General features: G+C 39.9%; 1 protein-coding gene across 2 annotated transcripts in view; it reads left to right on the forward strand.

The window, feature by feature from the left end:
* Window positions 1–179: 179 nt before the first annotated feature.
* Window positions 180–14,934, forward strand: part of LOC132829532 (myb/SANT-like DNA-binding domain-containing protein 2) — a 32,956-nt gene continuing 18,201 nt past the window's right edge. For both annotated transcript variants that reach the window (XM_060846756.1, XM_060846757.1), the window contains exons 1-2: window positions 180–572; window positions 6,367–6,715. In XM_060846756.1, the coding sequence (XP_060702739.1) occupies window positions 201–572; window positions 6,367–6,715 (721 nt within the window). In that variant the 5' untranslated portion in view covers window positions 180–200. The remainder of the gene's footprint in view (window positions 573–6,366; window positions 6,716–14,934) is intronic.

Genomic DNA, 14,934 nt, shown 5'->3' on the forward strand with positions numbered 1-14,934 from the left:
CTCCACCCGCCAAACCCCACCCATCAAACATTCATTCCCATACTATCCGTTATTATTGAAGTGATACGCTTGAAGGGGCGGTGTGGCTTTGAAGTTCTTTCCCCCCCCCCCTTCCGTGCCTTGTGTTTGTGGAGGTGAGGGGCACGCCCCGCTGTATCCCACATCCCCCCGGGCCGGTGCCCGGATGTGGACGGTGGACGATGGCGGCGCCCAGCGCAGCGGACTCCCCGAGCCGGAGCTGGACGAGCGCGGCGGCCGAGGCCCCGCTAGACATCGCGGCTCCCGCCTGGGCCGAGGTGGTGGGAGACCCTTCCACCGAGCCGCCTACCCCCAGCTGGACGGGCGGCGCAGCCGACAACCCGGCGCCCAGCCCGAGCCGGCCTGCCGCCTGCCGCGGGATCTCCTGGACCCCGGCCGAGACAAACGCGCTGATCGCCGTGTGGGGGGACGAGAGGCTGCAGGACGTGCTGGAGGGCAACCTGCGCAACTCGCACATATTCGACCGCATCTCTCAGGCCCTGCGGGAAATGGGCTATGAGAGAAGCGCTAACCAGTGCAAGGAGAGAATCAAGGTACCCGACACTCTAACTAGTGAACTAACTAGTAATCAGCTTAGTCGGTACTTTATAACTCGCACTCAGGGCGTACTAACTAGTGCCCCATGCTGCAACTTTGTTACATTTGTTAGTTACATGGTGCTAGTTAATATTTTTCAATTTTGTAATTAGTATCCTGGCTCACCTTTGCGTCAATAAGTTTCTGTGACTAAACGTCGCGCTTGCTAAAATAATTTGCTATTCTGCAGGAAGTAAATTAGCTTTCTGCTCCTAATTCAATATAGTGCCACCAGTAATTGTCTTTATGTTCTCTCTTTCTCCCCCCCCACCAATTTATCGCTAACTAGGTTACAACAACTGGCTTAATGATCTCTAGCCATTAGTAGGCCTTCTGCGACTCGCTAATTGTTGTAATTCTGCCGCTAGTAGCTTTGTGTGACTAACTATATATCACTTTGTAACGGGAACCTTTTTTTTGTAAATTGATTTAGTTTAAGTTTTTATTCAGGGCATTTTTTTTTTCTCCAGGAGTTTTGTGGGGGGGCATTCAACAGTCCCAGCGATAGATTCATGCTTCTTTTTGCCTGGCAATGATAACTAGCAGAGTTGCTATAGTAGATGATTAATGACTACTGTCCTTACAGTAATTTGCTTCTTGGCTAAATGGAGTCTGCATGTTGCCACGCTTAACAGGATTTCTATATTTATAACCTCTTGGTTATCCATCCAAAAACACCCCTGTAGCTTCTTTGCTATCCAGTTGCACCTTAGATGGCTGGTATTTTATTGTCCTATATTCAAACCATACACTGATTGTTTCTTCTTGCATGAAACATCTGAAATTTTACTGAACTTTCAATGTTTGATCTTTTCTGATTCCCATACTTCATTTTTGATTAATTATTCAGATCTACTTTTAGGTTCTTGTATACTTCCACAGGCTCTGCCAGTGCCACCTCTTTCTGATGTTCATAAGGCTGGATTTCTCCAGTTTCTCATTTATTTTGGTTCTCTTGAACAAAATTGGCCTTATGCTTCCTTTTTGGATTAAATCCAGGGCTTGAATTATCGTGCCTCAGTATTTCAAATTGACTGCAGTCTTGAAGGTGTGGTCTGACCAGAGTATTATATGGATGAGTGACTTTTTCCAACTTGTGCTATTTTTCATATGTGATTACTTCATCAACTGCTTAATTAAACACCTATTCTAGAATAGTCTAGTATCAGTACAGGACTAAAGGGAGTGCTACACCAATCAAGGTGCCGTCATTTGAATGAGATGCTGAGCTAAAAGCCCCTTTGCTTCACAATATCTCTCAGAAGTACTGTGAATTTATTCCTCAGTCATTGTAATAAAAACAGATTATCTACTTATCAACCGTTTGTAGGATCTTACTGTGTGTAGTTAATTAGCTGATATCTCTGATCAGGGTTTTTAATAATATGTAAATATATTATTTAAATAAAACTGAGGCACAAAAATATTTGGGAATTATTGGTTTAAGAAATTATAAATAGTAGTATAATGCCCAATTAGTCAATATAAGAAATTCTGAAGAAATGTAACAAATTCTTTAGTTTGGGATGAAAGGCTGAGTTAAAAACCCTGCTACAGTGAAAGGATTTTTGTTTTATATTCTAGTATCAAGATGACATATTTCAAACAACTTGGAGCACATTCAAAGGTAGTCTTTTATCTTGTAAACAAAGAAGGTAAGAAGTTGAGTGCTCTTCAGGGGAAATGAAAATAGGAAGGGAAATAGGCCTCTTCTTGAGAACTGTGGGGTTCTGGTCTCTTTTTTTAATATACAAAGGATATTATTGAGCTGGAGATGGTTCAGAGAAAGTTTACCAGAATGTAGCTAGGAATGGAGAGTTTAAGTCATAAGGAGAGGTTGGATTGTCTGGGACATTTTCACTGGAGCATCGGAGGTTGAGCAGTGACCTTAGAGGTTTATACAATCACGAGGGGTATAGATAAGGTGAATGGCAGTATCTTTTCCTTAGGGTGGGGGATTTCAAGACTGAGGGCTTTTTTAAGATGAGGGGGGGGAATTCTTTTTTTAAAATCATGAGCGGCAGTTTTATTTTAAACAGTGGTTTGTTTATGGATTGGACCTCTAGAGGAAGTGGTGGATGTGGGTACAGTTATGTTTAAAAGACATTTAGATAAGTACATGAATAAGAAATGTTTGGAGGGGTATGAGCCAAGTGTAGTCAAATGTGACTAGTTTAGTTCAGGATTATGGTTGGCATGGACTGGTTCCATCTCTGTGACTCCATGAAAGTCCACAGCAGCTGAGGTAGCATGGCGATTCTGTTTTCAACTCCTTAAATGTGTTTCAAGTTAGATTTTTGTAACAAACTTAACAATATTATTTTCACAAGTAGAATTGACATTCTAAACCTGAATCAGCCCATTAGTATAAACAAGAAACTAAACTAGGTAACAAACATGTGGTTTGCAAATAAATCCATAATTATGAATTTTGGCTTCAATTAATATATTATACAGTTAGTAACTCACCCTGCAAGATAAGCATGATTCTTGCCCTTCACTGGTCTGAACTTAACGCCCTGTACATCATTTGCTCTCTACATAAATAGCTTGTCTATCCCCAATCCTTAACCTAAAATGCATGAGCAGTAGTAAATTATGGCCTGCAAATAACATGCAATCCACTAATTGGGAATAGCATTTAAGTCATCTGTTGAAAACATAAACTTGTATTATGCACGTCATGGCTGAAAGCAGTTTGTACACACTTGCCTACTTTGTTAGAGTGCAGTAGCCTCCAAATGCAAATACAATAACCACATGAATGAATGAAAGTAATCCATTTGCTTGTGTTCACCTCGATACTCGCTGCTATCCTGACAGTGCTTCTACAGTCATCTGAATAAGGTCTTCGTCAATGCCCCAACTGAATTATGGTTTCTCCAACAATGCAGTTCTCCCTGACTCAGTGCTTCAGCTGAACCAGGAGTTAAACCAATAATTTGTACCTTTGTCCTCCATCTCCACCTAAACTAATAAACATGCCATACTGTGACTAGTATTCTGCTGGCAAACCGTTAAATAATACCCTGTGTTTAAAACAGTGAAAGTACTGTAAATACTTAGGCCATGCAACATCTATGACGAGAAGCAGAATTGTGTTTCAGGTCAATTACCTTTTTTGTGAGCAGTACTTAATGCTTCTTATACAATCACCATATGTACACACTGAGATGCATTTCTTTTGTTTACTTCCTCTTGTCCCTTCTTGCAGTAGGGGAACTTCAAAGGAAGCTGCAGCCACCATTTAGCTCATTGTCTCTGGGGTCAAAATCTTCTATTTGAATTGTTACATTTCATGCTACTGGATTACTTAAAAAAAGCAAGGTAACACATATAAAAGACTGTCATATCACCCCATACCAGTATAAAGTTGGGACAGTAAAATTAAGAAATGGTGAGGTTGCTCCATTTGGATAATATGTGTACTCTGCAAGCTGAAAGTAATGATCGTACATTACAGTTATCTTTGAACTGTTGCTTGGTGATCAAAAAAAGTGGGACTTCAAAGGGGAAAACTCTGGTACCAAAACCATGCTAGAAAATTAGTGTTAAATTCACCTTTTACTCTCTCAATTCATTTGTGCTTTTAATTCAAACTCTTAACCTTCATGTTGAGGAAGGCATCAATCCCCTAGCCAGTTTCACTAAGTTGTTGGGATATATGATCTGTAGAACATCTTAATTCTCATCCATATTCTGTATTGCTTAGAAAGTCGTCAGGTTTTTTTTGGTGGACAAGAACAGCGTGTTCTATGCAAAACTGACAACGCTGAAATGGAACAGAGGTGGAATGTGTGTGAAATAATCATGTTCAAAAAAAATACATAACAGACTTTGGCAGAATCATCAGTATTTGTTTCACCTCCTACAGTTTTAAATTTAACGTGTTGCATCTTTCAAAATGCAATGAAGCAACTGAGATTTAAAGAACATAATCTCATTATACTTTCACTCCTACCATAAGTAAAAACATGTAAATATTGGGGTACCTTTTGATTTTAATTTCCTTCCCTAATAATAACAACAAAACCAATGTACATACCATTTGCTTAAAAAGTGAAGACAAATGACTATAGCTCAAAGTGGAACTTAGGAGCAGGAGTCCCATCAAACTTTGAGCCTGTTGTATTTAATAAGATCATGGCTGATCTGATTCCGGTCTCAACTCAATTTTCCTGGCTGCCTCAATAACTCTTGACTCTCTTGTCTATCAAATCTATGGAACTTAGCCTTGAGTCAATTCAATGACCTTGCCCTCTGAAAAGAGGATTCTGTAGACTAATGATCCTCTGACAATTTCTCATCTCTAGTGCTATTTTAGACCAGCACTCTGTGGCTGCAAGGTAAATTTATTTTTAAATCAAAGCAGCGTGCTTCTGTTGTGTAAATAAAATGCTGTAGATGACGCTGATTGCCAGTTGTTCCACTTATGATGGAGTTTAGTATAAATCACTAGTTATATTGTTTTGTCTCTTGTCAAATAACAGAATATACTAGAGGCACTACAGCTTACTCATCATTTTGTAAGGAAAGAAGTCAGGTAGTTATCTTGTGTGTACATCCTTCGAGGGAAATGTTTCAGCTTGTGTGGTCTTTTCTCTTCAGAGATGCTGGTTGATCGAGTAGTATCTCCAACATTTCCTGTTTATATTTTACTTGGGGAATGGTCTTATTGAGTAGCTCAACACTATCCTGTTCCATTTAATGAGTACAAGAACCTGACTCTGACACAAGGCACTGTTCTTTGTTTCTTCCTGGGAGAGGACCCTTGAGTTCACTACCTTGCATGGTAGGGCCACAGGTAAGCTTAATCTGTTTGGGAATCCGTCAAAGAAAATCCTCTAACCTGATTGTTAGTGTTGCTTAGATTGAATGGATATCATTAAGTGGCAAATACCTCTCAACATTGAAGACCTTTTTAACGATTCCCATTACCTTGTATGCAAACTTGCTTCTCAACCTCGGTGTGTGCAGTCTCAAAATGGATGTATGCTCCAAAACTGTAGGAGTACATATTCAGGGGTGCCTATTCCTTTGTAAGTGCCTTAATCCTGGTGTGGATTTTTTAGTTCTGGACTTTTTTCCAAGGGGAAATGAGGAATTGCTGTTTATTGTAATTTGCTTATACTAACCCTCATGTGGTAGGAAGCACAGCTGTGTTTCATGCATAACGTGGTAAAGCAGTGATAGCAAAACTAGTTGCTTGGCACTCTGTTGTGGGAGGCATGATTTGGAGATGCCGGTGTTGGACTGGGGTGTACAAAGTTAAAATCACATAACATCTGATGAAGGAGCAGCACTCCAAAAGCTAGTGCTTCCAATTAAACATGTTGGACTGGTGTTATGTGATTTTTAACTTTGTTATAGGAGGTGTCCATCACCGAGGTGTAGCACGGTGTGCTAGTTTTGATGTTGCAGGAGAGCATATTAGCTTTTCCTGGGCATGTGGAGGATAACCAAGAATCATTGAATAAGTTCATCCTTTTTTCTCAAAATAAATTAGGAAAATTTGGGCTTTCAACATACCGATCAAGAACTGGAGGGAGGCAGGTTGAACAAGAATTACTGATTCAAAAATGCAAAGGGGTGGATTTCTGAATCTGCCTGGTGGATGGATGAGAAGACTGAGTTGAGATGCTCTGCAATTCTGTGGTTTTAAGAGAGAATGAATTGTTGTGATGAGTTATGATTTCAACTTGGAAGTGATGCACTGACTTTAGAGTCTAATGTGTTTTCTTTCTCTCGCAGACTCTAAAGAGGTGCTATAGTCGAGTAAAGGAACGTGGTCGGGGTAAGAGAACCTGTAACTACACGTTTCAGCAGCTGGAGCAGGTCTTCGGGCGGGTGCCTGTTGTGTGGGAACCGCACGCCTATCAGCCAGTCCTTATCGACAGCAGCGGACTGTACCAGGACGCAAAATCAGACACTATTAACCTGGATGACAGCCGGGAGGTGCAGCCAACTCAGCTGGAAGACTGGGGAAACCAGAAGCCAGATTTACTAATTAAACAAGAGCTGCTTATGAATCAGAAGCAGGAGTTGCAGGCTTACCAGAAACAGGATCTCTCCGTCTACCAGGATGCAGATGAGGACGTAGGTGAGCAACTGGTTTGCTTTATATAAACCAGGCCATTTATATTGTCCACTGGAACACTGGTATTTGAAAGGATTTGTCTGATTTTGTTTCAGATATGATCAAGCTTCATTATTGACCTGTTACCTTTTTAAATGACTCCAAACCTGGAAGATGACAGGTTCATCACAAATTGGCAACAATATACAATCATGCATTCCCACCTTTAGCACATGGACATTCGTAGTAAAATGTCAAAAGTAGTTACCCATGTCATGAATAAGATTGTCAGCAAAGGTCTTTTGTCACTTGTAATGCTGAGCAAGTCTGACAGCATCACCCTCCTTTAATCAAAGGCTGTTGACTGAACTCAAATAACTGAGCACATTAGTGATTCAACCTGAGATGCTTCCTTACTCAGTTACTCACTTTAAACTTCTTGAGCTGTAGAAGGGTGTCGAGACCTCTGTAACCAAACTGGAGCCTTCCCTTACCTTGTTTAAAAATACAGATGTTTAACAAATTGTGGCTTTGTGTTGGGGGAGCAACAATAGCCTCAAACATTTTGGTCTTTCATAAAAGAAAGTATTTTTAATTAAAAGTGCTTAATTCAATAGTCTTGCTGTCAAATATATGGTTGGAAGTTGAATGCTAGGCACTGAAGGTATTGATGTGTCCAATTTTGGTAAGGTATTCACTTCCTTGTGGCACATGTCCTCTTCTCTTGAAGTCTGCCTGATCCTGGAAGTGCTGGTTCTTGCAAGAGGACAGTTTTTTTTTCATGTATAACCCTAGGCGGTGATGCTGCATCATGAATAACTATTAGCGAGGAGAGGTGTGTGGGGCCAGTACAAAATCTAATCCTGTCTTTACCTGATATCCATACCTACATACACCAAAGTAATAAATAGAAGAAATTCTATGTGATCTCCCTCTCCCTCTCCCTCTCCCTCTCTCTCTCTCTCTCCCCCCCCATCTCACCAGTTCATAATGCTAGATCATTAAGAGCAGTTGGAATACTTCTCTAGGTCTTTCAACTCGTCATGCATTCAGCCTGTGAACTTCTTAACCAGAGTGGGGACTGGACTGCCATTGGCCTTAATGGATGTAGTGAAAATGGACACTAATCTTACTTCAAATTAAATCAGAAAGTTTAAAAAGGATCATGTACCTAACAATTTTCTTGACCGCTCCTCTCCCATTTTCTCTGCATAAACTTGCATTTACTATGGGGAGCATATGATGCATTAGTGAAGTTGGCAGCAATGTTTATCCTAGTTCTTGGCTGAAAACATTTAACTGACTTATGATTTCACTTCCATTAAGGAGTGTGGGTAAGAATGAGTGCAAATACAATAACAGAAAGCTTTCTTAATGAGATTTCAGCCCTGCTTAAATCAAACTCTCAATCCCAGTGATCTTTCTGTCCGGCTAGTTGTTGCTAGGACTGTTGCAGCCACCGTGGCAAGTCACCAGTATAAACATGTTAGTGCCAGTGTTTTGCTATTACATCAGCTGCTGCTCCCATCGCTGCTGCTGCAGGATGCGGTTGCAGAAATTGACACTTTTTGTCTGTCAGAGCTATTCAGAACATGCCAAAATCAACAGCAAAATGTTAGTTTGCGTAACCTCCAGTGAGGTGAGTTTTCAAACCAAACCTTTTTGACAGAACCTTGGTTTTCTTTTTAAAACAATGATTCAAGCATACTTAGAAGTGCAGTGCACCTTACTTATATACAATGTTCAACATTGTAACTAGTGATGCTGGCTAGTTTGCTTGCTTGATATCGACCAGGTCACGTCACAGCCACAGTTTGTCAATCCACTGGCCGTGCCTTCGACTTGAAAGCTGAAAATGTGTTGCTGGAAAAGTGCAGCAGGTCAGGCAGCGTTCAAGGTACAGGAAATTCGATGTTTTGGGCATAAGCCTTTCTTCAGGAATCGTCAAATTTCCTGTTCCTTGGATGCTGCCTGACCTGCTGCATTTTCCAGCAACACATTTTCAGCTCTGATCTCCAGCATCTGCAGACCTCACTTTCTCCTTTGACTTGAAATCCAAGTTATAATGCTATGTGACTTGTGTTATCATATTACTAGCTTTTTATTTGCCTGACAAATGTGTTGATCTTCAGTCTTCATACTCAATTAAAATGCAAGTGTTTTCCACCACAATGCTGAATACAAAAATCGAATAGTAGAAATCTGAAGTAAATCAATGAATCTTATGATACTTTATGACCTCTTAATTTTGTATTGGAGTGCCATTGGGACACAATGTTGAAACTTTTTAAAAAGTGTGGATTTACATCTCTCTCGAAGCTTGCCAAAATGTCATCCTCTTTCAGGTGTATTGACTAATCATTCTAAGTGTTTGCAAATTTTCTTATTAATCTTAGATAAACTAGCATTTAAGGCTTTTCCTTTAACTCTGTCAGTGAAAACAAATGTCTTAAATGTTTGTTCTATGATGTACCAAAATGTTATGGCCAGCAAGGTGAATGTGAAAATCTTCACACTTGAGGCTGAAAATGGTCAGTCTGTTTTTCAATTTTCTCTTTCTTACTGTGTGCACTTTCCAAAAGGCTGTGCCACATTTATTTCAAACTGATTTCTATCGGTGTTAAAATCTGATCAGAAAATACAGAACAGCCAAGTGTGTTTTTTCAATTGCATCTCTTGAGGCTGGAGTAAATAAGTCAGCCAGGAGGAGACCAGTGACATTTATCTCCTCCAGTGCTATCTGTTGGATTTTAGTAATATAATGGGATTTACAAATTTCCATAATGCAACAGTTGAAATGTTCTGTCCTAGAATTTGCATTACTGAATTTGGGTAATGTCTGGAGACAGCATTTTGATTTGTTGAGATGGTGTTGACATCTGTGTCACTGATGAGGTCACAGCAGATTCAGAGGACACCAAGTTTGAACTTTACAACACAATATTAAGGATCCTTGATTTTCTATTAATCTTTGGCATACTAATGCCCTCTAAAGGACAATGTTAAATATTCTCTGTGACTTTGCATCTTGTCATTACAGATCATTTTTTGACTGACTTAATGCATAGAAATTCACTTCTCCAACTAATGAATGTCAAGCGTTTGGATTAGTTAATGCAGTCAGTGGTCCAAGGATTTATTTGATTATAAGGTGTGAATCATAAACTCTTGAGAGTTCATATTGATACTTAACCACACCTAAATCAATCTCTTTCACTGGCTGAGTTAAATAATTATTGGGCAATCTCTTTTAAAAGAAGGAGAGGCATGCCAGCTTAATGTCCATGTACTGTTTATGGTAATGCTGGGAAGCTACACGTCCAGTGTAGTCTCCATGACATAGGTGAGGGTCCAGTGGCTCATATATTTTGTGACATTGAATCACAGTGTTTGCTGAGATTTACTCCCTCTTTCTTTACTTCCTTTCCTTCTCTTTTCCCCCCCTAACCTACTACTTTCCCTGTCCTGGACATTACCTGACTCCCCCACTCAGTTCTCTCTCACCCGCTCTACATTTGCATATTTGTCCCCAACCCCCCCCCCCCAGCACCAACCTTGCATTCTGTCCCTGCTTCCACGCACCCACCCAAATTTTATTTCTTCCCCCACCTGTTCAATCTCCTTGCTCGTGCCCTGCCCTGATCTCTCCCTCTCACCTCTGCACTTGCCCCACTTCGCTCCGCCTGCCTCCCACCCTACTCTCTCTACCTTCCCCGATCTATTCCACTTGCATCATCCCACCTTCCCTAGCCTCCCTCTTGCTCTTTCTACATTTTACACTAATGTAGATCCATCTCATTTGAGAGAGGCTTTGTTTCTTTCTTCAGGTTGAAGCTTATGATCCTTAGTCCTTCCTATTATAGAGTTCCATCCAACAGCACCCTTTCTGTGAAAGATGAGCAAAAAGAATCTGTGTCTAAATGGTTCATCTAAGTATTTCAGGCAATCTCAATAAAGATGTTGTCATCTTGTAGCAATCAGTGCATTTTAGTTGATCATTTCTAAAGCTGGAAATGGCAGATGGTTATAATTAAAGGTGAAAGACAGCCCATTGAAGTAATCTCCAAATTGGAGTTGTTCAGATATTATCTGTAGGAGCAATTAGTACTGTCCCTCTTTCTAATTGCTCCAAAGAAAGGGCATCAATTTTGATGACTAGATAGGGCTTCCTTTTGACAGTGATTAGTTGAGTTTACATATAGCAGCAGATACTTGAGCAATGTTTGTGTCTTTGATCAGTTGGAAAGTGTGAAACTTCAGATTATTTGGAGGCTAATGGACTCTAATAGGGGTCTCGATAATATGGTTGTGTTCAGTAAACTAGACTTCCTTCTCTATATTAGTTTGCTCAGATTATGTCTAAACTAACATAGTTACGCAATCATATAGATGCGTACTGAATGGTTGATGCACGAGGAAGATATTGAACTAATGAGCCAGATGTGATATCCAGCTGCTCTATCATGCCTGCCTTGATTACTCTCCTGATATTACTTCACTCCCTGTGCTTTTGTTCTTATTTAATTCCATACTAACTACCACAAATGGGGTCAGCTTTCTGCAAAGCATTTGGAAAGCATAAGAGACATGAAATTGTCTGCTCCTCAGTCACTGACTGGGAGATGGGATATTCATATTGTTTCCTTTGTGGAAGTTTTGATGTAATTTAAATATAGTTACTGGGATGCAACAATTCAGTTGGTTTGCCTATATGTGTCAGGAGTACCAGCTCTAACTTGCTAGTCTGCAGGAGATTCTCTTCTGACTTCAAAATCTATACCAAGAATGATGAACTCTCCTTGAGCACAGGTTGAATCTGGCATGGAAAAAAGGGATTAATTGTAGAAATGCAAGTGCTGATTAATTGCTGGAATTCACGTTAAATATAAATCCATGGAAGAAGCTGGGTGCAAACTGGCAAAAATGATTACATCACCAGTCAGCCAGAACTTGGGGACATGGCTGTACTGATCTTTGTTCTGATCTTAGATACAGCGTACTGTCAATCTGCTGTACTAGTCAAACACATTTTGTACAGTCACATCCTGCTTGAACAGTTCACATATCACTTGGTATCATGATACATGTCACTGAACTTGAAAAAGGGAACCAAAGTCAAGTTTTTTTTTCCCTCAAATAATATTCTGAAGAGCCAGTTAACTGTAGTAGAATTACATGTTACAGTCTTTGCTCTTCTCGAGATACCTTAATTCTTTCCCCCTTCAGAAACAGTAGATTCTATGAAATTGCTATATGTGGTGAGCTGTAATAGCTGATCGATAGTCTCCTTAGGAACGTTGGGTGCTGTTTGTGTACTCCAGATTTGTATCTTGACTAATTCAACAATTACTTTGCAATCTAGTTAATGATTATCCTCCTCCACAAGTGAAACTCCTTTCAAACCCAACAAGCGCTGATGAATTTTATGTTGCGTGTCCCATTAAAATCTGAGATTGCATTGACCAGCGAAGCTATGCAGTCTTTTCACGAAGGGGAAAGAATGTTTTGAGTCTTATTGCAGCAGTTTACAACTCTTGCAAAAGGGGTCTGTGATTGTGGAACTGTACCTCCCAAGATTTGGAAGAAAACATTCTTCTAGTGGAACTGCACAGACTCGTTTTATTGTTGGCTATTACTAGCAGGTTTGTGCTGACGGTTAGTAATCTGTCGTTGTCAATTGTATGTACAGAATCCTTGACTTATGTGCTAAACAAACAGAGGAGCTGAAATCAGAGTTTATACTGTAATGTTAATAAGACATCTGGTCTTTAGTTTCCACACTTTGTTTGTACATTATTCCCCTCTACACGAGTGTTAGTGTATTCTTATTTTCTTTCCACTCTTCAGTGCTTTCACATTGCCACAAATTAGGGTTAGAAAGGCTGTGGTTCTGTCACTATGGTCAAATGAATTTAATGAGTGTCAGCCAGATATACAACGAAGAGTGATCACAACTGAAATATATTTCATTTAGACACAGTTTTCCAGAGGAAAGAAAGCCAGATGCCTGGCTATACACTTTATCAGGTACGTTCAAGCCAATCAGTGCCCTTTCGAACCCTTACTACCAACCCAGCAAAAATTAATTGAACATTGTGTTTAGGTTGAAGTTGGGATTTTTCTTCTCTGTCTGCCTCTGCTGTACAATAGAAATTGCACTGGTCATTCAGTATTGGCAAAATCAGTAACACATTGTTATCCCTGATATTAGCATTAGTCTAATTTAGTTTAAAATGTTAATAGGAATATAACTTTGGAGTACCCCATCCTTTTGATCAAACTTTTAGTCACTCGCCCTAATATTTCACTGGGGCCACTTTGCAATTGAGGCAGCCGGTGGCTCAGTGGTTAGCACTGCTGCGTCACAGCACCAGGGACCCAGGTTCGATTCCCACCTCGGGCCACTTTCTGCGTGGAGTTTGCACATTCTCCTTATGTCTGTGTAGGTTTCCCACAGCCGAAAGATGGGCAGATCAGGTGAATTGGCCATGTTAAATTGCCCATAGTGTTAGGTGCGCTAGTACATATATGGTAGGGGAATGGGTCTGCTTGGGATACTTTTTGGAAAGTAGGTGTGGACTTGTTGGGCCAAATGGCCTGTTTTTACACTGTGTAGGTAATCTAATCTAATATCTCTATCTTTCACCTGTTATTGATTTTGTCTGTAGTGCTTTTAATATAAAAATTATTACTGTATTAAAGTTGATATATTTGAGCTGCTTGACATGACTGTGTAACAAATTAAAGAGTAATCACCAACATTTATCTGCATCCTTGTTTTATGTGCTGTGAATCGGGCATTATAAATGGAAGTTTGTCTGCAATAACCGAAGTGAAGAAGAGCAACAGCCTTTTAAGTAATTCATCTTAATTGCTCCGAAGGCCTCCATTTTATGTGCCTAATCTTCCCTAGACCCTGGTTTTACTGGCTCAGTGGGTTGGTTCAGTTTAGGTTGTGCCAAAAAGTAAAACTTAATTGAATAGGCACATTTTTAAATTGGATGCTATAATCTGCATTGTTGCCTCTTTTAAGTAGGGTGATGGTTATGGAATGTTTTAAAGCCCAAAAAACTAGCATTATGTGACTTGATTGCCTCTGCCTCTGTAGAGATCATTTGACCTCTAAGAAGAGGACGGAGGGGTTAATTATAAATATCCCAGAAGCAATACATAAGGGCTTATGTGCAGCTTTGATCATTCTATTCAGTCAAAATAATTTTTGCTTGAAATGATCATGTTGCTCAAACTCAGAAATTGAATTAGGACAGCAAGTAGTTTATGCTTGATAAACTTTTGACTACACAGTTGACTGAAATTTAGCAACTTTGAATTGTAGTTAGACCATCGCATAATGGTATGAGTTTTTGCGAATTAAATCCTTGTAATCAGCTGCATGTACTTAAACATGTGTATATCTTTCTGTTTGGGCTGTGTGGGCAAGTTGGTTAGTAATTTACTGAACACGGTTGCTGAATAATAAACTAGTGCTGCTGGTTCATATCTTTTTGTTAAGGATAAGGCAAAGCTGGTGTATGCCTACCGTAGAATTGCATGGTTTCTTTGGGAATTCTTAGGACGTGAGGAAATGTTGGGTACTTCCAGCAGATGGGCAAACCCCTGAATGTGATGCTCAAATCCAGAGAATAGACTAGACTGTTCCTTTGGTCAGACCTTGGGAAAGGGATGACAGGTGTTATACCGCCACCAGTTGTCTCTATTGAGAGAGCAGCCTACATGTTTTTACCTTTGCTATTAGCTTTCGATTCATTAGATTCCAAGGTGTGATGTATAGCAATCCTAAAAAGATGAACCAAGGTACAAAAACATTTAAATGGGTAGATTGGCATTAAAGTATTCTTATGTTATATGCCATTCTATAGTACCAATTCCCACTAAAGCAAGCAATGTATCTGTGTTCTGTACCAGGCAATCTGGTTGTTACTCGCAGGTCTGTTGTTTTTTTTCCTCTCTCTCTCCAAGCCACATGAAAGTAAGCCTTCATTTCCTATATTCAGTTGTGAAATAACACAGCAAGGAATGTGGCTATTCACCCACTCGTGGCTGTGCCAACTCTTTGAAATTAATTCCAATCCCCTGTCCTTTCCCCATAGCCCTGCAAATTGTTTCCCCTTTGATGCTTTTCAAATTCCTTTTTGAATGTTCCTATTGAAACTGCTTTGCCCAAAAGGATGGTAAATGCAGTGATTAGCTGTGAAAACAAATTTCTCCTTTTTTTTTCTCCT

This window comes from Hemiscyllium ocellatum, chromosome 29 (genome assembly GCF_020745735.1).
Source record: "Hemiscyllium ocellatum isolate sHemOce1 chromosome 29, sHemOce1.pat.X.cur, whole genome shotgun sequence".
Lineage (NCBI taxonomy): Eukaryota > Metazoa > Chordata > Chondrichthyes > Orectolobiformes > Hemiscylliidae > Hemiscyllium > Hemiscyllium ocellatum.